Source organism: Heptranchias perlo, chromosome 19 (genome assembly GCF_035084215.1).
Source record: "Heptranchias perlo isolate sHepPer1 chromosome 19, sHepPer1.hap1, whole genome shotgun sequence".
In the NCBI taxonomy this organism is placed as follows: Eukaryota; Metazoa; Chordata; class Chondrichthyes; order Hexanchiformes; family Hexanchidae; genus Heptranchias; species Heptranchias perlo.
Window position 1 is genome coordinate 32,154,249 of NC_090343.1, and position 26,178 is coordinate 32,180,426.

Consider the following 26,178-nt stretch of genomic DNA (forward strand, 5'->3'; position numbering starts at 1 on the left):
AGCATTACAAATTACAAGCAAACTCGCCAAAAGTAGCTATTTTTAAGTGGTAGTGACAGATTTATACAAAGAAAAGCATAAAGACATCACAGGTGCAAAAGTAGCGAAGTACTGAGCTTCTTCAGGTTTGAACTTCATGGTGGGGGGGGGGGGGGGGGGGGGCAGGGCGGGGGGGAGAAAAGAGAGTGACATCAGAGGCCCAGCTCTGGAAGTGCCATCATCTGAGGTGCCTGAAACCAGAAGTGGCTGCATAGTGTTACTTATCATTCCCATTATCTTTTGAGGTGCAGTTGGTTTGTAGTCAAACAGCCATTTTGTACACAGCAATTAGCTGAATGACTAGTTAATCTATTTTTGGTCGTGTTGATTGAGGGAGACATGTTATTATGTTATTGTTGGCTGAGGAGGAATATTGGCCAGGACTGGAGAACTCCCTCCTCTTCACAAAGTGCCATGGGAGCATACACCTGAACAGGGAAAGTGTCGTGGGAGCATACACTTGAACAGGCAGACAAGGCTTCAGTTTTAATGTCTCATCTGAAGAATGGGACCTCAGATAATGCAGCACTCCCTCAGTACTGTACATATGAATATTTTACATTTGCGATTCTGCAAACGGGTATTAGCAATAACTTGAACTGTAACCTAACCAGTGCAAATTGCGCCTAATGCGGAAACTCTACCCCAGTTTGTCTTGACCTTGAACTTTGTGATATTAGGAAAGGCTGCAGAATCTAACAGCCTAACCCCAGCTATCTGTTTAATTGCTCTTCATTGCATCCTTTCCAATCTCTTGCTGTCTTTTTCATAAGTGACCAGAATTGTACATAGTACTTCAAATGAGACCAAACCCACACTCTTTACAAACTGAACCACTTTCTGTTATTTGTAGTCTATTCGTCTGGCTATACACCCCAAGATCCTATTTGATCTCTTTACTGCTGCCACACTCTGCTAATTGCTTCAGCAATCTATACACCAGACCAGATCAGTGATGGGCAAATCACTGGAAACAATTCTGAGGGACAGTATTAATCATCATTTAAAAAGGCACAGATTAATCGAGGACAATCAGTGTGAATTTGTTAAGAGAAGGTAGTGTCTGACCAACTTGATTGAATTTTTTGAGGAGGCAACAAGGAGGGTCAATGAGGGTAGCACACTTGATATAGTCCACATGGATTTTAGCTAGGCATTTGACAAGGACCCACATGGCAGACTGGTCAGAAAAGTAACGGCCCATGGGATCCAAGGGAAAATGGCAAGTTGAATCCAAAATTGGCTCAGTGGCAGGAAGTAAAGGGTAATGGTCGCCGGGTATTTGTGACTGGAAGGCTGTTTTCAGTAGGGTTCCGCAGAGCTCAGTATTAGGTCCCTTGCTTTTTGTGGTATATATAACAATGACTTAGACTTAAATATAGGGGGCATGATTAAGAAGTTTGCAGATGATACAAAAATTGGCCGTGTAGTTGATAGTGAGGAGGAAAGCTGTAGACTGCAGGAAGGTTATCAATGGACTGGTCAGGTGGTAAATGGAATTTAATCCTGGTAAGTGTGAGGTAATGCATTTGAGGAGGGCAAACAAGGCACGGGAATACACAATAAACGGGAGAATACTGAGAGTTGTAGAGGAAGACAGGGACCTTGGAGTGCATGTCCACAGATCCCTGAAGGTAGTAGGACAGTTAGATAAAGTGGTTAAGAAGGCATATGGGATACTTGCCTTTATTAGCTGAGGTGCACTGCATTTAAAAGGTACTTGGATGTGTACTTGAAGTGCCAAAACCTACAAGGCTACAGCCTAAGAGCTGGACTTTGAGATTAAGCTGGATAGTTCTTTTTTGGCCAGCACAATGGGCTGAATGACCACCTTCTGTGCCATAAATTTCTATGATGCTATGAGATCCTCCAATTATCTGCTGTTGTTTTGTAGAATACCATTTATTTTACATTGCATTGGTTATTACCTTTCCCAATATCATGATTTTGCATATGCCCATATTAAATACAGCATCTACCACTCATCACTCCAGCCTCCATTCTATCCAGGCCCTGTATTTGATTAGCCTGTTCTGTTCCCAGTTGTTTGCAGTCCCTCCCAATTTGGTAACATCTGAAAAGGTGGAGAGTTTTGTTTGTGTTACCACTTCCAAGTCATTTATGTACATCATAAACATCAATGACCCTACACTGATCCCGAAGGCACCCTGCTACTTACTTCGTTCCATGCTAATCCAGCTCTGCGTACAACCATTTATAGCTTCCTCTGCTTCAGCCAATATTTAAATCTATTTCAGAAATCACATCACAAATTTCTGTCCGCATTCAATTATTGATGAATTCGTTATGGCTTGAATCAGCACACAAGGAGTTAAAATAGGTCACACAAGAGTAAGATCAGCCATGGCTAGTTATTTACTGTAAGATAACCAACAAACTTGCATACAGGCAAGTTACATTTTTTTTTAAGCATACTAAGGAGTCATTTCAGATTTCATAGAATCATATAGCACAAGAGGACATTTGGCCCACCGTGTCTGTGCCAGCTCTTTGAAAGAGTAATCCAATTAGTCCCATTCCCCTGCTCTTTCCCCATAGCTTTGCAAATTTCTCCTTTTCAAGTATATATCCAATTCAGGACACTGTGACATATTAGAAAGTGTCATTCTCTTCAGTCAATCAGGCTGCAAGATGTTCCATTTCTACTGGAAGTGGTGTTTGTGTTTGGGTGGTCCCAAGCCACCATGACAAACCAAACAAGGCCTGGCCTAGAGTAGTGGCTTGACTGATACTTGTGCCAGACTTTTGAGAAAGGGACATTGACCTGCTCTGGTTGTCTGACAAAGACCTCAGTGACCAGAATGTCCAAATACAGAATTATAGTGCACATCATTCGTCAGTCTACAGTCAAGTTCAATGTCACATCCCATTGATTAAGAGCTCCGTTTTTTTTTTTAAAAGGTTCAGGCCAGCCGATAGGATAAAGATAGCTCTCAAATGATAGCCTGTTCTGCAGGGAGTCTATATTTTTCAAGTCTGTTCAGTTTCTTCAGCCTGTCCATCACCTCTATTAGCTACACACTGCACTGGAGTGTCAACATAGACTATATGTTGAAGTCCTGGAGTAAGGCTTGAACCTAGACCCTTCTGAGTGCGAGGGGAAAGTGTTAGCAACTGAGCCAGCTAACACTTTTGACACTACTTAGGAGTCATTTATGCTCACATCTCCAAAAGCAACTGCAGTCAACCAACATCAAAGCTTCAGCTCACCAAGTAGCATTGCTGACTTGTTAGAAAACAAACATTACAGATGAATTGGTTAAAATGAGCCAAGATATTCCACTTAAGTTTTAGTGTTTTATAACCAAGGCACTCTGCATCATTTGTACTCAAACATGTTACTTTATGCCTCAAAGTATAAACCACGTAAAATGAATGTCACCAAGAAAGTTCAAGAGAAAACAAACTCTTAGGACTGAACTTGCAGATTTGATGTTCAACAGGCAGTTTTTAAGTGATGATCAAGTATGTACTCTACGCAATTTTTGTTCATTTGTGATTAATTTTAAAAATACTGTCAAATTACAGTAAACTATAATACACAATTAAAAATCACTAAAACCACACATTACTAGCTGTTCATTACTTAACAATTTGTTTTTAAAAATAAAGATAGTACCCCTTTGGTTAGTAGTTTTTGAAATTGCTCCGATATTACCAGAATCACAATTTTGGAAATCAGGTCCTAGCGATCACCATATCCATTCATGTAATGTAACCTACATTTTTATGAATGATTTTATTTTAAAAATGTATTTTTTTGCTGTAGGATGCTAAAATGCTGCATTCCAGAAATGCCAATTAGGCCAAAATGTTGGTTCTTTTAACCATTTCATTATGCAATGCACTAGTGGTGTGACATTAATCTGTGACTTTTGTCAAGATTCTTAATGAAAAGTATCCCTCACAAACAAAAATTTGAGCAGTTCCAAAAAAAAAAATCAAGAATGGTGCAGTTTATACAAACCTAAGTATCGGTTTGTACAAGTGAATGTGTTAACTGAAAATTAATTACGATCATGATCTTAATGGTGTGAAACAAAGTTGCAGGTTAGCACGCTCCCTAGTTCCTGAAGGCGTGAACTTAAAAATTACAAGGGAAGATTCCCATGTCAGAGGAACTAGTGCCCATTTTCAAAAGGTGGTGCAGTTATTAAGTATGATTAAACTTGGAAGAAAATGTCAGCATTTATACATGCACCCAACTTCACAGAAAATTATAAATCTGCTGGACCAATCATACAAATAATTATCTATAAATAGACAATATTATAACCCATTAACCCCCCACGTGTGTTTTGAATCTATACAATTCTATAATTCATAAAAACAAATTAGGACTTCATAAGTTACTAAGATGCTAAAAACTGAAGATGCTAAAAAACCCAAAATGTAAGCAAATAGAATGTAATTCTTGCCTATTTGTTGTTGCATCAAAACAGCTTGATTTGCAAGTTTATTATAAAGCACATCCAAAAAGTTAGTGTCTCACACTTACAGCTTTTATTTTGAAGGTTTGTTGAGTTGAAAAAATGCAGTTAATTTTAATTAAATGGATCATAGTGAAAACATGTTAAGGGGCGCTGCATTTTTAAAAAAAACTTCCCACTATCTCAAGTCCATAACGTTAAATGCATGTAAATATCATACACAATTAAGTACGATAAAGCATTTTATTTTCCAGAAGTGTAAATGAAAAGTACAAAGGAAAATAAAGATCACAAAAATGAAATTTACTACACAGACACTATTACATAGATGATACAATGTATACAAACACCAGTGGTGTTTATCCCTAACATGTAACCTTGAAATAGGCAAAACCCAGCATTTCTAAATATTTGCCATGTTTTACCTAATTCATCACGTGTGCTGATCCAAAACATAAGTTAGTGAAATCAGCATATTATGAATTTCATTTCTAGTTCTGTAAGTAATTTAGGTTGAAGGGAGACTTTAAAAATGCATTAACATTTGAAATGCCAGTAACCATCAATATTGGAGCAAAGGATACATTAAACAGCAATTTGCCATATTACAGTAAGGCCAGTTTTTATGTTCAGTAAGCTACTGGCCAAATGCTACCAAAGTTGTATAAGGATATGTGCAATAAAAACTAGTTTATAATAAATGTTGACAGACACTACAGCACAACCTCCTTCAAGCAGTTATCAAGTGAACTAAATGCTGCATTTATTTAACAGCAGGGGTATCACTAAAAAAAGGTGAATCATACAGTAAATCTAGAACAAGTACACAAGACCTATACGATAAGCTTCACTTAGAATGGCTCTAAAAGACTGTAGAAATATACATTCCAGCTACGCAGACCGAGTAAATGAATAAAACAAACTTAAAGGTCTTATTGAAATCTATAGTACAGTACACTGTTAACCAGTAAGTACATGTTGGCCTTTCACTACCATAGGTAAATGAGAAAACATTTAGAAAGTAAATTACAATATGCCACTTTTGTACAACTGTAAAGCAACCCAAAGGCAAAATGCAACTAAACCTGCTGCATTTTAATGCCTCCTCTGTCTGTAATTCTGTACCTCTGAATAGTCCTTCAAATTTTATACACTGGCTCCTTTCATTTTAAGATACTGCACACATTTCACAGCAAGAGAGACTCCAAAATAAGTCAAACTTCTATGCAGGCTGGCTACTTAGCCCAACACCAGATGATGAGCCACAAACAGGTTCTGCCACATTATCTGAGAGACCATCGTTTGACTGATCGAGGAGCTGATCAAGCTCCTCACCTTCACTATCTGCTGTGTTACCTTGCCACTCCAACAGTGGATTAGACAAACTTTCTTCATTCTCTGGCGAAACATTCTTCCATTCAGGCTGTTCTTTGGCCCACTTTTCCTCTTCATTTTGGAATGGCTCTCCACTCCACTCAGATGGTCCTTCTGCCCAGTTCTGTTCATCACTTTCTAATGCAGCTTTTGCTTCAGAGGGCCGTGTGGGCTCCTCCTCTTCTTCACTTTGGGATGCATCATCTGTCCAAGGTCGTTTGATCCAAAACTCTTGTTTGAGTTCAGATGAAACATCCTCCTGATCAGATGCTTGTGGAGATGCTAGTCCATCCTCAGCCGGAGAAGCACCGTCTTTACATTCTGAGAGTTCTTCAGAATCCTCACTTTCTGATTCTTTATCTTTTGATTCTGAAGATGGCTCAGGATATTGCTCCTCTTCCATATTTGATTCATCATCCTTCAGCTCCAATGATGCTGTTTCTGCAAATGCAGGTTTTTGCAATTCGTTATTTAACTCTTCAGGAACCATTTCAGAACTTTCTTCTCTAGACTCACCACCCATTTCAGTTGATGGCAATTCTTCATCTGCACAAGTATTTGAAGCATTTTCCTCCACATTATCTGGACTCATATTTGAAGCACTTTCCTCCACCATATCTGGACTCATATTTGAAGGACTTGCTTCCACCATCTCAGAGCTCATATTAGAAGGGCTTCCCTCCACCATCTCAGAACTCATATTTGAAGGGCTTTTCTCCACCATCTGAGAACTCAAATCTAAAGCACTTCCCTCCACCATGTCAGAACTCATATTTGAAGGACTTTCCTCCACCATCTCTGAGCTCACATTTGAAGGACTTTCCTCCACCATCTCAGCGCTCTTGCTTGAAGGACTTTCATCTACCATCTGAGCACTCAAATCTAATGGTGTTCCCTCCACCATCTCAGAGCTCGCATTTGAAGGACTTTCTTCCATCTGAGTGCTCAAATCTAAAGCAGCACTTCCCTCCATTTTTTGAGCGCTCTGGCTCAAAGCACTTCCCTCCACCTTTTCTGTGTTGGGATTTGAATTTTCCTCCATTTGGGAGCTCAAATCTAAAACACTTCCCTCCACTTTTTCTGATCCCAGACTCAAATCTCTTCTCTCCTTTTCTGGCTTCTGATTCACTTTTTCTGAGTTTGGTTTTGAACTGGCAGATTCTTTGCCATCTACTTCTTTGTTATTTAACATATTCCAAGTAGGCCCAAAGTCCATATTGTGCTTTACCTTTCGCAATTCCATCATGTTAAATCCAAGCAATACCTTAGGCCTGTACCTTTCACAATCTCGAACACATTTCTTCCTCTTGTTGCTGAAGTGTGAGGCAATATCTGATTTCCATAACCATAAGCCAGCTGCCAACTTTTCAATTTCCCTTCTGTTTGGATAGGGTTGCTTGTTAAAGTAGTTTGTAAGGAACATTTTTCTAGCCTCGTAGGACTCATCCTCATAGCCCTTGGGATCAATAGCTAAAACTACTGGCTCTTCATGTTTATCCTCTCCCAAGGTAAAACTTTGAACTGTCTCCTCACCATCCAATTTCCTTTTCTTCATTAAAGCAAAGTCTCCATATTCATACTCATATTCACGTTTCATGGGCATTACACTTGGTGAGTGCGTTACCTTGGCATGAGCAAGACTTCGGTCTTGACCATTTTGTGCTTTTCCAACACCTCTACAGTGTACCAGATGCAATGTTATAGTAGAGGCTGTCATGTTACTTGTGTAGACACCCAAACAGTGAATGCATTTATAGGTCAGTTTTTTCTCCACTGGATGAATGGTTTGTATCACCTGATGCCGTTCCCTCAGATGGTGAGCCAAAGCATCAGATATTGGGCCCTTCAAAATAGAGAAGCACAATGGGCAAAGGGTTTTTCCAACATCATTTTTATAGGGTATCTGGGTTTGAGGTATAGAATTCAAATCTGGCTTTATTTTAGATTTGACCTGTGGTTTTGGCTGCTGCAACTGCCCTTCTGGCTTTCTGAATGCTAAGTTCTGACTCTGGGGTCGATAGTTTGCATTCTCCATTGAGGCACTCTCAGAAATACTGTATGTAGTTACAAGGAGTTGTATATTACTGCGACTACCCTTCTGTGTAGACAAATCAAAAGTTAATGTTGACTCAGTCTTAGGTCCCACTTCTTCATCAATGTGAAGGATTCGTACATGTTCAGCCATCTTTTCAACATCATTGAAAGTGGAACGGCAGTAAGGACATGACAGTCCATGTATAAGCATGTGGTTAAGCAGTGTTTCACTAGGTAAATAACGGTTGCAGTAGAGACACTTGCTTGTGAAACTGTTGATCTTCTGAATGTAATTAGCTACAGCCTGGATCTTTTCAGCTTTATGCTCCTTTTCAAAGTGTATACTATACACACTTTCTGGGAAAAGCTCATTACACATTGTGCAGATCTTCCACTTCTGAGCAGCAGAACCAGCTAATGCAGAGCTCTGTGTAGCAGAATTAGTGAGGCCTGCTGGGGAAGTTAAAGATGACTTTACCGCTGAAGTGGATAATCCTTGCATCCTTTGAGCTTGAGAAATACTGAACGGCGACTGTTTCATTGACAATTGACTGGATGCACTGTTTCCACCAGTCAAGCTTCCCGACTGAACACTATATTGCATCTGAGATGGCCGCCTCTGCTCTCCAGCACTAACACCATATGGCCTTCCGTTGCCACTAGAGATTAACTGTTTTACTGTTTGTGACCGCTGCTGAAGAGAAACTGGTAAACCACCTGGCAGTGGGAGTCTAATTTGTTGTCCCAAAGAATAGTTATGTGCCATTGATGAAATGGCATATTTTGGTGGCAGACGAGCAGTACTTGACATAAGATTGACTGCAGAATTCTGTGCGTTTTTGGACATGGATACACGATTCATATTCTGCTGCATTGAAGTTTTAATACTCTGATAATTTGCGGCAGCTAGAGAAGGCTTATCGTGTGGCTTTGGTGCTATCAGCATCAAGGGCTTTGATCTTGGTACTACCACATTAGTATGTCCTATCATTGCTGTTACTTGGTAGCCTATTCGTTCATGGTCTTCAATAACATGCTGCACCAAGGTCTCGTAAGTCTTAGGTATGAAGAGACAACGTTTGCAATGTACAGTCCCATCCTCTCGTCCATTAGGGGCAGAAAATGTGCCATTCACTGACTTGTCTCCCGTTCTCGCCACATAAGGTGCTGCCACATGTTGAAAATGTTCCCTGTAAATATGTTTCCTGACAACATCATACAGAGGATCTCGGTAGGTACACTTCTTACAGTAATAGACTGCTTGCTCCACACTGTCAGCATGTTTCAGTTTAAGATTGCCATCCTGCTTTGACTTTTCATTGTGCGCATTCTTGCCTCCACTGGGTACTTTCCATAGAGGAACGTGAAAGATCTTGATATGGGTCTCCAGGGTCTTTCTGTCAGCATTGTATGGACAATAAGGGCAATTTATCAGAATTTTGTTTTCAAAATCTTCACTATGAACATTTCTGAAGTGGCTCTTGTAGGCAGAAAAAAATTTGGATGCAAAAGGACAAGCACTGCAGCAAAATGGTTTTGTACGATAATCCTGAAAATGCAAAACAACAGTGGTTATTATTGTTCAAGGTGCAATTTAAATTAGTCCTATTTTGTTTTCATTGTGATTAAAACAAAGGTACCCATAGATTGCTTGACATACATGTATTTGTAACTGTTCCTTTGCCCAAAAATGTTATGGGTAGAATATTTTTAAATTTTAAATATGCTAAAAGAATTGCTCTAAGGTAGATTACACAGCATCCTATTCAGTGCTATAGTCTGAGTCACTACACTGGAATAGGACTGATACTATTTGTACATTTACAAATTGTGTTTACACTCCGTTTAGTGCAAAGGCTGGAAACACCTGAAAATTTATTGCAGCTACATTTTACTGTGTTTCATTTATACATCGATGAATCGGCATTAGGATGCTAAGTATATAACATTCTGTAATAATACTCTAGTTGAAAATACACTACTTTCTATACAAACTTACAAACAAGATTATTTTTAAATGCAAAATATTTATGGCCAATTAAAAAAAATCTGCTTTTTGGTAATCAAAGTTTTCATAGAATCATAGAACCTATCCAAAGTGTGAATTAATTATATAAAAAGTTGACAGCACATCACTGCACAGGCTAAAGGCAACACGAGGTAATACATGTTGCTTTAACAACCGATTCCTTTTGTTTTGAAGCTACGTATTTGAAAAAAACCAATTTTTATGCTCTTTGTACTTTTAACAATTTGCTATAAAGAGCCTCAATTTTATTATGTAAAATCTGAAATCCACCATAGAAACAATCTAAATGTTTTGATCTATCAGCATTACTGTAGATTTACTAAACTACAGCCTCAAGTTTCAACTCATCAAAATCACTAATTATAATATAGTTTTAAAAAAATTATTTGCAGACATGCACAATGGATGTGTGTATAAGTTTACAACTTAGTAAAAAAAATATATTTTAAGCAATGAAGCTCACCCCGCTAGTTAGGTATAACTCTGAATGAAGCATTAAGGAAACTGAACATAATATAAGAATGAACACTTCCAGTATCGAAATTAAACTAACCTGTAGCTTTGTCGAAGAAGGGTCCCAAAGTGAGACATCATCCCACGTAGTGTTCTTCAGGTAGAAGTCATTTGGTTCGAACTGTTTAAAATCCTGGAAGAACAGTAATAGTCAATAGATTTTTAATACTACACAATTATTTTATTCTTTATTAGTCATCAAGTAAAAACCTTCCACTGAAACTTTGTATCAAAGCAACATTTAATTTTCTTCTCTATCCTCTCCCAAAGCAGATGCAAAAAGTATGAATCACAATCATTTAAAACAGACCAAGCACCGACATGTCACAATAAACTTCATATAGTGCAGTACTGCTTTACAGGGTAGCAACTCCTTCAACAGTCAGTAAATTCCTTTAAGTGTGTGTGTACAAATCAGTGCATGAGTTCAAAGCTAGTTGCTTATTCTGGGCTCAGGACAAAAATGAAAGTTTAGCCCCTCGATTGTGTGACTACCCTTCAAAAAATACCCACACTCAAAATTATTGAAAACTTCCTATGCTTGAAATTAATGGGAGCATAACATGAATTGATTTCAAATAAGGATTACCATTAATTCTCAAAACTTAATTTGGCTCCTGATCAAATCAGGTCTTACTGTTTATTTTGTGGAGAAGAAACATGCATTACCTTAAGTTTATCCTCACTCTCATCTCCTGACAGAAATGCTTAGCTAAAAAGAGCCTTTGGAGCACATGCAGTCTCTAATAAATGTCAAGCTACGAATATTTTCATCAGATACCAAATTCAGTTGTGTGGTTATGTATTCATGCCACTTTCCCTAATTGTTATCCTTGGTTCAGGCTCATCAATTAGCAATAAAACAGATAACATCTGTATACATATCTAAATTTAAAGGGGGAAGCACTTCAGCTTATTCTGACAAAAACAAAGTTATAAATTCAACCCATCTTTATGAAGGTATAGTTTTATTAAACACCTTAAATTTTAATACAAAAAGTAAGATCAATTTTCAAATGTAACTGGACATGTTTTTCCAAGCTCTATCCCCAAAATAAGCTAGACTAACGGATGCAAAAGCAAATAAGTCATTGCACACTACAACGGGTTCAGGTGGGAGTACACAGTAGTTTGCCGGCATGGCAAGGCAGCAAGAGTCCTGATCTACTTAAAATTATACAGACAACAACCATTAGGAAATAATTTAAAGAAAATAATCTCATGACATGCACCCCAAGATGCAATTTTCTCTGTAATCATGATGTACGTAAGGAGTATCAAGCAGAGTAAATTTCTCGATAATAACAATACATTTAACTCTGAAGAGCACCCTTTATTTCACTAATGTAACATATTCCCACATCAGCTACCTTTGTAGCTAGGCTGTGCAAGTCTACAACTTGAAAATGGTAAATTATAAACTATTGTGTTATGAACTTAGGCCTCCAGAAACTACTCAAACTCGTTGCTTTTTAAACTCTTAAAGCTACCAAAAGGGAGTTTTATATCAGTATGTGAGGGGATTTGAATCCAGTTTCACATCCTCCAAAACCATGAATTTCTACTTACCTCTATATGATCTTTACAATAATCCAAGCCAATATCTGTAAGGATCTTTTTCACTGTTTTACGAGCCTTTCTTAGATTTGCAAGGTTGTTGACAGGAAGCTGGTACATAGTTTCTGTTTGGGAGAAAAAGATCACAGGTAAGCCTCCGTAGCACTATTGTCAATGTACAGTTAGTGTGATACAACTTAACTGAGCATGCTTAATCATTATGAAAAGCAAGTGAAAATACTGTATGGTAAAGGTAATAAACAGGTAACTTGCACGTACAATTTTTTTTTTGCATTGTTTCTGCTTTCTTCAATTTCCTGACCACCACCCTCACTTCAACATCAGATATTTCAATTTTTAAGAGTTAACTGATTCATGTACAGTGCTGAACTGCACACTGGTGTCAGGTGAAAACTGACCAATCAAATTCAGTTGAAAGTGGGCGTTGGAAGTAAAAAGCTGCACAACACAGATGCATACTGGCATTGTGGATTTCAATGGCGATGAAGCAAGCTATGATATCACAATGGCATGTCATGGGATGCATTTTTCACTTTTTGGTACATCTGAAGGATAGTGACCACCAATACTAAGTGTCACAAAATGATGAGGCAATTCAACTACAAGGCTAATTTCACTGCTGCGATGAAATGCTAAGTAGAGGCCAACATCTTTCGCATGAGGAAAATCCAGGAAAGCTCTGCTCTCCTACACCTCAAGTGGATGGCTCACAGCAGCACTAGCAGAGGATTGAGAGTAGGATCCCATACTGTCCAACACACTTGTTTTGTGGCAGGCAAAGTATTGGATAAGTGGAACAGATTCTCAGCAATAAAAAAAAGTTTATGTTTTCAAATAACTCAATTCAAAGAGTGGAATAAATATCTGATAGGCACTGAGGTTGGAGACCAAAGGAATAGGTATAATCTGAAATGATAAAAACTCCACAGGAAACAATGGTTCCCAATGCTGCTGTGGCTCAGCATATTGGCTGTTGATTTCAGTGGTGGAGATAAATGGATGGATGAATATTCTGGAGTTTTGTTTGATTACCTTTTGGAATCGGGGAATATTTATGCAGAGCTTTCCCTCAGGAGATTAAATGGGTGGGGTAGAATCCATGATAGGGTAGATTGTGTATGGTCTGTGGAGGAAGCGAGCTTGATGGACCAAATAGCCTTTTCTTGTTCCATGCTTTATGTTCTTATGTACCCTTTCATCAATAATGCTATCTTTGCAAAACAGAGAACACACTTCAAGTGATGTGACCAGGTAGAATCACAATGCAGCATTTAATTAACCTCAATTTTCAGCTTCTTGAATAGAGTTATAGGTAAACATAATATTGCAGGCATCAGGGAAATCAAAAACTAGTCAGACTTTCAAGTCTTGCCATCAGTTTTAACAAAATTGGCATACTGGCTTTTAAAGTAAAACACAATTCTAGCCATGTATCTGTGTTTTAAAATAACCAAACCAGGGTAAGTAGGTGAAATCACAAAATATTATAGCAAATACAGCTTAATACAATCAAAACACGGACATAAGCCCAACATTAAATGTGTGCATTCAAAATATTCTGAATCTACCCGCACCTCTAATTTTAATTACTGGCTTATTTCCTCCCCCTTCCCTTTCTCTTATCAGCTCTTGACTACAAAGTATTATTCAGAGTCCCCGCTTTAATTTCCCTTAGGGCTGTCCAACATGCAACCCATGGGCTCCACATATGGTACTCAAATCTTAGAAATTCAGCCCTGAAAGACCAGGAAACTCAGTAATATTTGTGTTTACATTTCTTATTTCCTAGTTTGTCCCATTTGAATTTTGTGGGCTTTGAAGTTTGGAAATGGCAGCTCTTAGCACTGTTGCCATATTGGTAAACAAATCCTAAATAGACTGGTTAGTATGAGCACATTGAGAAATATGCAAATTAAAGGGAACATGGCAGTACATTTTATACAACCTCCGAGGCTCCATGGTATGTGCCTATGGAGCCCACAAAAACTTGGATATCTGTGTTAGCACACAGATGACACTCAACACACATGGATTAGGGAGGAAGGGAACATCTGACTAAGGACAGCAGTAAAAGCAATATAGGTCACTGAACAGGAAAAACATTTACAAATTCTAGAGGATTCTGTTTTACAAAGTATACCTTTTCTGTACAACAGGTCAGATATCTGTATGTTAGATACTACAGTACTGCACTTCTAAATCAAGTGATTTACAACTCCTGCATTAAACAGCTTTGTGGTTTTAATGTATTCATTTTAGCAAGGCTTCTGTTGAAAATTGAATTACGCTGTACAGACCTGACCAGGTTTGATTCTAGTTTGTGCTGAGTTAGCAGAGACAACAATTTGCCTCATCACCCCACGTTAATGGTGGGGAATAATCACAGGGTACCCACTCATTATTACTATCTAGTGTCACTGCTACAAAGTTTGTGTATAAGGATATTTAGCCAGAACAGGATTGGCCAAGTATGCAGTGGCCTCCAACAGCCCGACAAAACTCACTGTCTAGATTCACACATGAAGAATGGTCACTTCAGTGAGGTAGCACAGCACTGCCAGTACCCTCAATACCAAACCTAACCACTTTCAGGAGAGAGAAAAGTTGGGAAACGTAAAACAAAACTATTGGGGGGGGGGTGGAAAGAGAGACAATGGAGTACAGCATATCTATTTACAGAAATATTACAAACCATTCCAGTGGTGGACCAAATTGACATAGTAAGACAGTGAGTTTGTGTTAACGATCTTCCATACTGTTATTAATACCCCCTAGGTTGGTCAGCAGTATATGCAGAAGCCTCAGAGCAAGTGATGTGATCAATGTTCCCCTCCCTCCTAGGGAGATGCATAGCACATATTCTCTGAACACAAGATAAAGTAGGCTTATGAGCAAATGATTGAAATTTACAAAATTTAAAAGAGTCAAATTCTCCTTGAATTAAAATCACTGAACTGTACATAGCTCAAAAGAAAATCTATAATGTGTAAAATCATCGCATGGTGTCTGCTGAGATACAGACCAGAAAGGTCCCAGGTATGATTATTGGTATGTGATGAGCTCTCTCAGCTGGGGCACAGTGTGGGTACTATAATTAGCTTCAATGTCCCAGACAAGGAAGGAGGGGGAAAAAAAAAAAATCCAGCCAGGGTTTCCAATCAAGTTTTCCCTGCTGGAAAGCACATATGTGTGGACAATGTGTGATGACAGATTCAGGCTCAGGGTGTGATGCTCGCCACATCTAAGAGTCTGCTGCCCAGGCACTTGCATGAAGAACAACCACTTAGGCAATGTACTGGAGGTTGCTAGTGCTTCTGGAACCATACTCCACCATGCTCAGAGCAGAAACAGGAAAAAAATGAGAGCACTTCAATGATCTTATAGACAGCTGTAGAAATCTGATTTTATACCAAGTTTAAAATCCTGTGAAAAGCACAAGGCAGACTTTTGTGTCCTTACATTTAGGACAAGTTTCCTGGAATTTAACCTAGGCTCAAACTTAAGGGGAGCATGAATGCCAATTGCTTACAACAGAGAAGGAATCATTACTGATTAATGGAAAATGACCACATAATCAAACAAAGTTCCAAATTTCAGTTGGAGAAACATTTTTCTGCCAGGAACTTATAGAAGCTTCTTCCACATATGCAGTGTACTTATTAGCAATCAGTATGCATGCCCTGGAGGTCACATGCACCAGAAAATGTAATATATTCGGATCAGATGTAGTCCATAGTTAAGGCTGCAATATATTTATACATTAAATAAAACATCTCACCTGAACGTATGTCCCCAGATTTACCAGTTTTCTGATGAGGGGATTTCTGTAGGAAAGAAAGTACAACTTTTGACTAATACTATTAAAGTAAAAGATGAAGATACAGATGAGAAACACAAGTACCAAAGTTACAATGCCTTAGCCACTGGGGAAATTAAAATGAAAGTTACAGCCGGAGAGAGAACACTGATCGATAAAGTTGGGAAAGTGGAGTTGAGGTTTAAGATCAGCCATGATCATGCTGGAAATATATCGCCGTTCCTTCATCGTCGCTGGGTCAAAATCCTGGAACTCCCTTCCGAACAGCACTGTGGGAGAACCGTCACCACACGGACTGCAGCGATTCAAGGCGGCGGCTCACCACCACCTTCTCAAGGGCAATTAGAGATGGGCAATGAATGCCGGCCTTGCCAGCAACGCCCACATCCCATGAATGAATAACAAAAATGATGGAGCAGGCTTGAGGCACATATGGCCTACTCCAGTTCCCATTTCTTATGTTCTTATTAAACTGCACCCATGTGAAACTAATTTGAGGCAAGTTTGTCTTTCATCTTCAATGATGTGCTGGACAGAGTCATAAGGGATGTCTGCAGGTCAAAGAATTGCTCCACTCTTTTCAAAGATGCATTGTTGGTGAGCCCACCTGGGATCTAGTGTGCTACACTTGCCATTTTAAAGGTCGAGCCAGTGGGATATGGTGATGGGTAGCCAAAGATTGGTACTATGGTTCTATATGGCTCAAGAGGAGATCTCAAAAAGGTAATGATTGGAAGATACAAATATCTAGCCCAATTGTTGATTCATATGAGAGTTCTAGTGGATGCCAACTATAGCTTGAACACAGCTCTTTGCTTCAACAGAGTCCCAGTGTAGGTTTAATTTGTTGCATTTGCCTGCATGAGAGAGAGCTGAGGGATGCAACCAATGTCTTCATTTGGCCCAAATGAAAGATCCGGGACCCGACTTGAGGTGGAGTTGTGGCAAAAAAAAGTTAACAGTAGCAGGGAGAGAGCGCGAGCTCCAGCCTACACCAATCTATCACAGGGCCGCAGAGGTACAGTCAGGCTTGACCAAATCCCTTACTTCAGGACCAGCACCTGTGATAACTAGTACACAGCACTGCATTTGGACATCAAGAACATGAAGATGACTGATGATCTATCTATCTTGCATAGATCCTTTTAGCACTCTGACGGCAGATATTCATCATAAAGCTGGTATGGAAACTGAAGCTTGGGACAACAAATGCTGCAAGTTGTTACTGGAGGCAGGGCTTGCTCATATATTTAGACTTTCATGCCTAACTTGATTGGATTGGAGAAACAAGGAGTCACTCCTGAAGTTCTCCCCCCTTCTGGTGGGATCACCACTTGATGAAAAATTACATGCATCAGGGTAACAATACATTCACATTTTGTGGCAAATTGTGCTGTTCAGTATATCACGCAGGAGGAGCGCCTGGTAACTGTTGTCCTAACAAGGGCTCAAAACCATGGTCATCAATTGTGTAATGATCAAATAGTGACTAACCTACTTGAGGTATGGGGGCACTAAGTACAGTCTCTGTTAGATCTAGTTTTGGAGCTCAGGGCACCTTTCCTGATTGATTAGTCAGCCTCTGAATGCAATGGAGCTGCCATTGGGGACTAGGAGTCTCCCCACTTGGCTTTTAGAATTATCTGGAACTATGATCTTAATGAGCAGAGTGAGCCTACCTAAACACGCAGCAGGAAACTTGAGTGCTCTGTGCTAGTAAGCTGCATAGTCTAAGTCAGTTAAACTCCAGCTACAAACACTTGGTCTCCCTGAGCTTTGGCTGTTTACGTACTTCATATCAGACAAATGAAAATTCTAATTCTGTAGCTTTCTTTGGACAACTTTAAGCATGGTGAGAGCTTTCCATGAATGCCAGACTCTTGGCTGACCAAAAAAAAAACTATTTATAAAATTGTAACTTAGATAAGCACCCCATAAATATCACATGCTTGTATAATGTAGCAAAAGCAAATTACATCAGTCTGTTGTAGTCTTATAAACAGCATGTTTCAGATAACCTGAGGAATACCACAATACCCTAACACAAGACCAATTATGATTAATTAGCAATAGAGTTGAACATGAGAGGACACAGGAAGAAAGGAGGACCCTACTGTACCTCAGTTTATAGAACAAAGGTTCCATACTACACCCACTCACGGGAGATTAGATGAAAAAGTAGATTACCCAATTAGGTTATCTACATACCATGAATAAATTAGACAATTCCATACTGGAAACCACAAAAAGAGTATACCTTCAAGAGATCTGTTTCTGCAGTGTACAATTTCTCTCTTCCTTCACCCTCAACAGTACCATAGTGACATTTATCAGATTTTTTCAACCAAGGAAGCTAAGTAAATGAGATTATGGACAGAAACTATTTTTTTTTATTACACACCCTTATTCCCAGCCCAAAAAGTGCTGAATAATTTGATCAGTAACAAAAAATATTTTACAAACGTATAATAAAGCCACACAATTGTGAAGCCCAACTTAGTAAATCCAGAATCATGAATCAATTTCACAATACAAAGCAGTGAGAAGGATAAAATGTTGGGATGAGAAGCATGATTTAATTCAATTGAAATTTAACAGCAATGACTGAAATGGACAGTTAGCAACCTTCATACAACATACACCCAAAAAAAGCATTTTAAGAGGCAGACTTAATCTATTTAGGATTCATGGACGGAGTTAAAAGCACCCTGGCCAAGATTCTCTCTTTGCAGCCAAATCTAAACATTTGGAACGTGCAAGAATTACTTCACATAGCAAGCATGCAAATGTTATGGAAGTCCCATTTACAGAGGCAAAATAAAGCCCAATTCAGCAACAAACTCACCCATTTGCCACCACAAACAGCAAACATGTTTCCCAAAATTGCACTTGCAGAAACATTATCTGTCTTAAAGGCAGGTCACAAAACTAGGCCAATTTGGATGTATACTTGTCAGTATAAATAGTGAGCCAGATTTAAATCAGTAAACAACTACTTATGTATGTATCTTCAAATATGCATAAGCATGCAAACTTGGATGCACTCTAATGGGGCTGCTCAGTGGAATAAATAGAATTGCTGTACAAAATCAGAACCAGTGTATTCAAATACAATGCCCAGATTATTGCATCAGGTATTAGCACCAACAGGATATATATATCTTGATAATGCTCTTGTGTATAACAAGGCCTAAAAAACAGAATTTCCTTAAAGAAAATGGTGAAACATATGGTCGTTGATTGCCTAACGTGTAATTTTCCAAGCTATGAAGTTAATGTCACATACAAGCACAACTTTAAAGAAACTTAGGAATGGCCAACTGATCCAAAAAAAAGTTCCAACTGATATACTGGTATCTCAGTCAGTACCCATCAGTTGTTATCTTCAATACCTCTCATCCCAAAGCAGCACCATCACCATCAAGCCAAGTTTAAACTATTAGTAGGCAACAAAATCTATGCATTCATTGACCAAATTAATTGCACATTCCTCAAGTTGTCAACATTATGTGAACCATTCTTTCTCAATAATTTACCCAGTACCTTATATCTTTGAAATGAATCAGAATTGTAGAACAAGCAGTATTTTCAAAAAAATGCACTAGCTTCTGCTTGATATGCTACTCATTTTAAAGATGACTGATATTTTTCTTGAAAGAATGTTCTGAATCTTATCTGTATAACATGGCGCTCCAAGCACAGAATAACCTTTGAGTAGCACCCTCCATAACAAAAAACTCATGTGTGGACACTGGGTGAGAACAGGGCCTGGTTGCACTACCCTTTGTGGTAGAAACACTGCATCATAACACAATTACATACAAAGTTTAATTGAAACTGAAAGTCAAACTTAAATCCTAAAAAGCTAAATAAATACCTACACTGCTTTGATCCTGTTACTCACTACAGATTGGCCAATCCTACAAGCTGTCTTTTGGGCAGTCCTATTCCTCAGGAGATTTTTCTTTTTGCCATTTCTCTTTTTCATGCCTCAATGTGGGGCAAATTTTTTTTCCCCCTCTTCTTGCCCATATCATTTTCATTCACACTGCTGCAATGAGGGTTGGAACTCTTCACATCACAGATGATAAATACCCTTTGGGTGAAATACCAGAGGCTTGCTAACATGGGTGGAATTATACTACAGAAGAGTCATGGGCTGGAGGCACGAAAATTATAGGTTAAAAAGACACCAATGTTACTTGTGAGATGATGTGGAGATGCCGGTGATGGACTGGGGTGGACAAACGTAAGGAGTCGCACAACACCAGGTTATAGTCCAACAGTTTTATTTGAAATCACAAGCTTTCAGAGCTTTGCTCCTTCGTCAGGTGAGTCACCTGACGAAGGAGCAAAGCTCTGAAAGCTTGAGAGAGAGGAGATTGCCTGTTTTTCAGCTTGTCAAAGCTATAAAGTAACTCACCCATGGCTGAGTGGCAAGTAGAATTTTAAAGCTTTCCTTCGCAGTTAAAGCAGAAAAACCATCACAATTATGATGCCACAAGATAGATTCATAGAATCACAGCACAGAAGGAGCCCATTTGGCAAGTCGTGCTTGTGCCGGCTCTTTGAAAGAACTGTCCAATTTCGTTCCACACCCCAGCCTTTTATCCATAATCCTGCAAATTATTCCTCTTCAAGTACATGTCCAATTGCCTTTTGAAAGTTCCAATGGAATCTGCTTCCACCACCCTTTCAGGTAGTGCGTTCCAGATCTTAATCCCATGTGAAAAAAAATTCTCATTTCCCCTCTAGTTCTTTTGTCAATTACTTTAAATCTATGACCTCTGGTTACCGACCCACTTGCCAGAGAAAACAGTTTTTCCTTATTTGCTCTATCAAAACCCCTCATAATTTTGAGCAGCTCTACTGAACACCTTCTCTGCTGAGAACAATCCCAGCTTCTCCAATCTCTCCACATAACTGAAGTCCCTCATCCCTGGTTTTACCTTGGTAAACCTCCTTGCTAAAGTGTGGTGCCCAGAATTGTACACAATACTCCAGCTGAGGCCTAACCAGTGATTAGTAAAGGATTAGCATGTCTTCCTTGTTTTTGTATTCAATGCCCCTATTTACAATGCCAAGTATCCCATACGCCTTCTTAATTGCCGTATCAACTTGCCCTGCCACCTTCAAAGATTTGTGAATATGCACCCCCAGGTCCCTCTGCTCTTGGACCCCCCTCAAAATAGTACCATTTAGATTATACTGCTTCTCCATGTTTTCCTCCCAAAGTGCATCACTTCACACTTATCCACATTAAATTGCATCTACCAAGAAGGGGGGGGGGGGGGGGGGGAAGGGAAGACTTGCTAAAGAATTACATGCCCCAGAGAAGCTGTGTAGATGCAAATAGCATACTGACGTACAACATGCTGAAGCAAAATAACAATGTGGGCTTCCACCTACTTTGAGTTCCAGGTATTAGCCATGCCAATGAAGGAGTCCAAGAAGAGTCATCTCTGGCTGCTCTTGTTCACCTCCCAAAATGAGATACAGCCTCACAGCAGACACTTGCCCACTGAGTGACATGTGGGCGAGAACAAAGGTGGAGGGGAGAAAATAACAAATTAAGCACTTTAGCTTGCAAGTCACTGTGCTCAATAATGACTATCACTGGCCAGCAAGGGAACTGCAAGCAAAGTAAAGATTAAAAATATTTTGTCAAAAGCACAACCAAGCACTCTTTACTGATATTCAATGGCAAAACTATTGAACATGCATTTTTTTTTAAAAAAGAGTGCAATGGAACCAGAGTGTGCCAAAACAAATTGAAGTTCCCCCACCCCACAGTTTAATTCCATAATACCGTATCTCAAAACTAGCAAACTGTCCACGGTCACTTCAGCTGGGACTGCTTTGCCCATTAGGACATTGGCTCGCAGTTATCTGGAACAAATGGCAATACTTTGCACCCCCCCCTCCCTTCAACTCTAAAAGAACTGATATGTAGAAGTTTAAAAGTAGTATTGCCCTGTTATGGTAACTATTTGAAAAATGAATTAGATAGTTTGCTTGAAAGGGTACAGGAGAGTAGGATTAGACTAAGTGGTTCATTTAGCAGAATCGATGAGACAAGAGGCATGTTTCTGCACAGTCACATTCCATATCATTCATAATATATAGAATGTACAGCACAGAAACTGGCCATTTGGCCCAACAGCCTCCACACAAGCCTCCTCTCTACTTCATCTAACTGTATCAGCATTTCCTTCTAATCCTTTTTCCCTCGTGTGTTTATCTAGCTTCCCCTTAAATGCATCTATGCTAGTCGTCTCAACTATTCCTTGTGGTAGCAAGTTCCACATTCTAACCACTCTGAATTCTCCTGAATTCCCTGTTGGATTTATTCGTGACTATCTTGTATTTATTGTCCCTAGTTCTGGTCTCCTCCACAAGTGGAAACACATCTCTACATCTACCCGATCAACCCTTTCACAATCTTAAAAACCTCTACCAGGTCACCCCTCAGACTTCTCTTTTCTAGAGAAAAGAGCCTCAGCTTGCTCAATTTTTCCAGATAGGTATAACCTCTCAGTTCAGGTGTCATCCTAGTAAATCTTCTTTGTACCTTCTCCAGTGCCTCTATATTCTTTTGGAGACCAGAACTGTTAAGTGCTCCAAGTGTGGTCTAATCAAGGTTCTATACAAGTTTAACATAACTTCTCTACTTTTCAATTCTACCCCTCTAGAAATAAACCCCAGTGCTTGGTTTACTTTTTTGATGGCCTTATTAACCTGCGTCACTACTTATAATGGTTTGTGTGTCTGTACCCCCAGATCCCTCTGTTCCTCTACCCCATTCAGTCTATTATCCAAACAATATGTGGCCCCTTTATTCTTCCTACCAAAATACAATACCTCACATTTATCTACATGAAATTCATTTGCCAATTACACGCCCATTCTGCAAGTTTATTAATGTCTTCCTACATTTTGTCACAACCCTCCTCGGATTAACTGTACCCCGCAATTTGGGGATATTATATATGTGCATATATCAAACATGTCAATTATTTATATATAAATCTCAATCTAAAATGATTCAAAATTGTTTCAAAAGATTTCTCATGTTCAAACAGATCTGCTATGTCACTAAACTAAAGAGCTCAGTTTTCACAAGTCCAGTCAAGTTGCTTCAGCAGTTTTGTGTGCACAATCTGTTTAGAGTTCGGTTTTTTACAAATGCGCATTTGAAATTAGCACAGAACATTCAGACCATTTTTGAAATGGTGGAAATTTTATGGGTTATCTTAAAAGTCAGAGTTCCTACTCCTCTTCATCGATATGCTGCCCCTTCACGACATCATCCACAGACATGTCATCTTGCACACGTATCCTGGAGATGTCCACCTCTAACTCTCCACCACTTTTCAACTCCTCCACTGCTACCTCCAGACTCAATTACTCAAGTGCTCTCCTAGCCAACCTCCAACTCCACCCTCTAATCTTCAGCTCATCCAAAACTCTGTCACCCATACCCTATCCCATGTCAAGTAAAACTTGCCCATCATCCCCACCCTTGCTGATGTACAATAACTCCCAGTGCCCTCCTCCGCCCCAGCTCTTTAAATTTAAAATTCTCTTTCTTGTGTTAAAAATCCCCCATGGCCTTGCCCCTCCCTATCTCAAACATCCTCTGCCCAACAATTACCCAGCCCTTACTCTCCATTTCTGACACCAGCATCTAGTGTAACCTACCCCCACCGCACCCCCCCCCCCCCAACCAGAGTCGGTGCCTTTAGCTGCACAGGTCCCACTCTCTAATTCCCTCCCTCTCCTCCTTTAAGAATCCTTCTTAAAACTCACCTCTTCAATCAAGCTTTTGGCTATCCTTCCTAATCCCTTTGGCTTGGCACCCATTTTTCTTATGCCTCCGTGAAGTACCTTGGGATGTTTTTCGTCATTGCATTTGCATAACGTATATAAGGTTTTGCTATTGTTCCTAGCATGCTAATTTATTGTAACAAACCCAATATCTGGTAAGATTAAGCAATTTACAAGAATATTTAAACTAACTGAGGTCACAAGTCAAACATTTAGCTGCATATTAGTATACCTTTCCTAAGCAAACCAAATCACAATGTCATCCAGCATGAAGTTTAAACTGAACTTCACCATAAGTGCAGACATCTTGCAAAATGGCTAGCTCAAACACCAGAACAAAAGAACTCTCATATGAAGACTTGAATGAGTGCTTTTTCCTTCCCTCAAAAAGCAGCTGCTGGAATCACCAATATGTGTTTGGCAGCAAAATTACATTGAAGTTATCCCATCACCAATCTCAAAATTCCACATCACCTTAATCGCTAAAATGCATTATTCTGACCCAACTGTGTGCATAATCATAATCAGAGACACATAATAAGTGTGTGATGGACCGCAAGAAACTTCATTTCACATTATAGCTGTACGCACACAGTTTATGTTGATCTTCATACAGTTGTTGGTTTATGCTCCACATTTGCTTAATGTATTGATCCCATCTACTACTTCAGTTGATTTCAGAATTATATATGTATGAGAAGTGGTTTTACAATGGACCTTGTCAACAATTTTTCATCCTCCTTTAGCCATTCATACACAGCATGAATGAAAACAATTTGAAGTAATTTTGCTAGCATAGTCAAATTTGAATAAATGTATCCCTAAACCCAAAACAATTCTGTTAAAATTCTAATGCACAAGTCTATTAGAAAACTTTGTTCAAGCAAAACATTTCACAAATTTATGACACCAATCCTAATTTATTAGGATTCAGCCCAAAAAATTATGATGGCAGATTCTAGCTAAGAAAAAAGTAACAGCCTCCTTAAATAAATTTAAGTCAAGGATATACATTTATATCACAAAACAGAATACTAAATTCTCTCAAAAGTTTATAGTTGGCACCATTATCTGCAATTTATAAATACAGAAATTATAACTTTCATTTCCTATTGGTTAATTTACTTGAGAATGTACAATACAACCATGTGACTAAGGATTTATTTATGAACACTTTTACTACTTCCTTTTTATGCTATGTACACACACAATCAATGTCTTCTCATGGAGCTGAAATCCGTAGCAAGGGACCCAAACAATGCTATGCTGCATCCAGAACTTTCCAGTCTGCACACAAGGCAGTATTGTGTATATCAGTGGATGATTCCTTGGGCACTGCTTCCTTTTCTATTTAAAAGGATCGAAGGAGCCATAAAAATCATCTCAAATTAGCCTCATATTTAGGAGACTGGAAGTTAAGAACAACAGATCAATTAGAACACATTCCTATCTCAGGTAACAAGGGCAGTTTGAGATTGTGGAAAAGACTTTTATTTTGTAGCTTTACAAACTCATAATAACCATGTTGAGGCATTTATAGAAGGGAAAAAAAATCTGTTTTCTCATTAAAGTAAGCAGAATTGTTTGCTCACCCCAAAATGAGACATTAATTGATGCAACTGTTGTCCTTTAGCTTTACTATTTTGCCTACACGTTCATGGAGTTTCTTTTCTGTTGACACAATGACAGGTTTCAGGGAAAATGATAGATACTTACACACCACCTAATTTCTCACTGAAATCATTTTGCATTATATGTACTGGATTTAAAAATATATATTTAATTTAGAAGGATTTACTCTGCAAGCAACAGTAACACGTTGGGAAAAGGTTGATTATTAAACACCCTCAAACATCTAAAACGTTATGAAAAGTTGATTTTTATATTTTGCTTAAATTTTAAAAGAATTTCTTTACAAGTGCATAAATACCAGCTTTAATATGTGATCTGCAATCAAATCTGTCCACTAAATTACAATAAGGTTCCCTCCTTCCCCCAGAAGAATGTTTAGGAAACCACCTGAAACTGAAAGGGAACACAAATGTCAAGAGATTTTCATCCCAGTTTCTATCATATTAATACTCTGATCAACGTTCCTATGAAAGCACCGACGTTCATCAAGTTTGTGATGTGATTGCCAAGTCAAATTTCTGATCATTGGATTGCAGAGTTTACGCACATCAAATCAGCTAATTACAGTGCCATTTTTAAAAAATGTATAAAGGAAGGGTCTACACTGCTAGGTTAAACAGTTAGTAAACCTGAAGTCCAAAATGCAGAAAAGTTAACTGCTTTCACAGTACCTGCTGCCTGATACTTGACACCGTTCACGCTTTCTCCAGTGGCTTTTAAATTGCAATTTAATTTAACCTATCTTTTCATTCAGACTTGTTTTGTCATTGTTTTTACATCAATTTAGGTTATGTCTGCTATTCATGATCTCACTGTCCCACCCTAAGTCTGCAAAAAGTGATTAGACTAGGGACAATCTCAGTTGCACAACAAACCAACAAATA

The 26,178-nt window shown here is 38.8% G+C and overlaps 1 protein-coding gene across 3 annotated transcripts in view; it reads right to left on the bottom strand.

The window, feature by feature from the left end:
• Positions 1 to 4,719: 4,719 nt before the first annotated feature.
• The window catches only part of adnpb (activity-dependent neuroprotector homeobox b), a 29,488-nt gene continuing 8,029 nt past the window's right edge, over positions 4,720 to 26,178 (bottom strand). The window contains exons 2-6 of one of the 3 annotated variants that reach the window (XM_068000592.1): positions 15,797 to 15,842; positions 13,051 to 13,225; positions 12,010 to 12,122; positions 10,481 to 10,573; positions 4,720 to 9,447 (exon numbers count right to left, since the gene is read on the bottom strand). In XM_068000592.1, the coding sequence (XP_067856693.1) occupies positions 5,713 to 9,447; positions 10,481 to 10,573; positions 12,010 to 12,117 (3,936 nt within the window). In that variant the 5' untranslated portion in view covers positions 12,118 to 12,122; positions 13,051 to 13,225; positions 15,797 to 15,842 and the 3' untranslated portion in view covers positions 4,720 to 5,712. Of the gene's footprint in view, positions 9,448 to 10,480; positions 10,574 to 12,009; positions 12,123 to 13,050; positions 13,230 to 15,796; positions 15,843 to 26,178 lie in introns of all 3 variants that reach the window. The other 2 variants (XM_068000593.1, XM_068000591.1) reach the window with 2 other exon arrangements.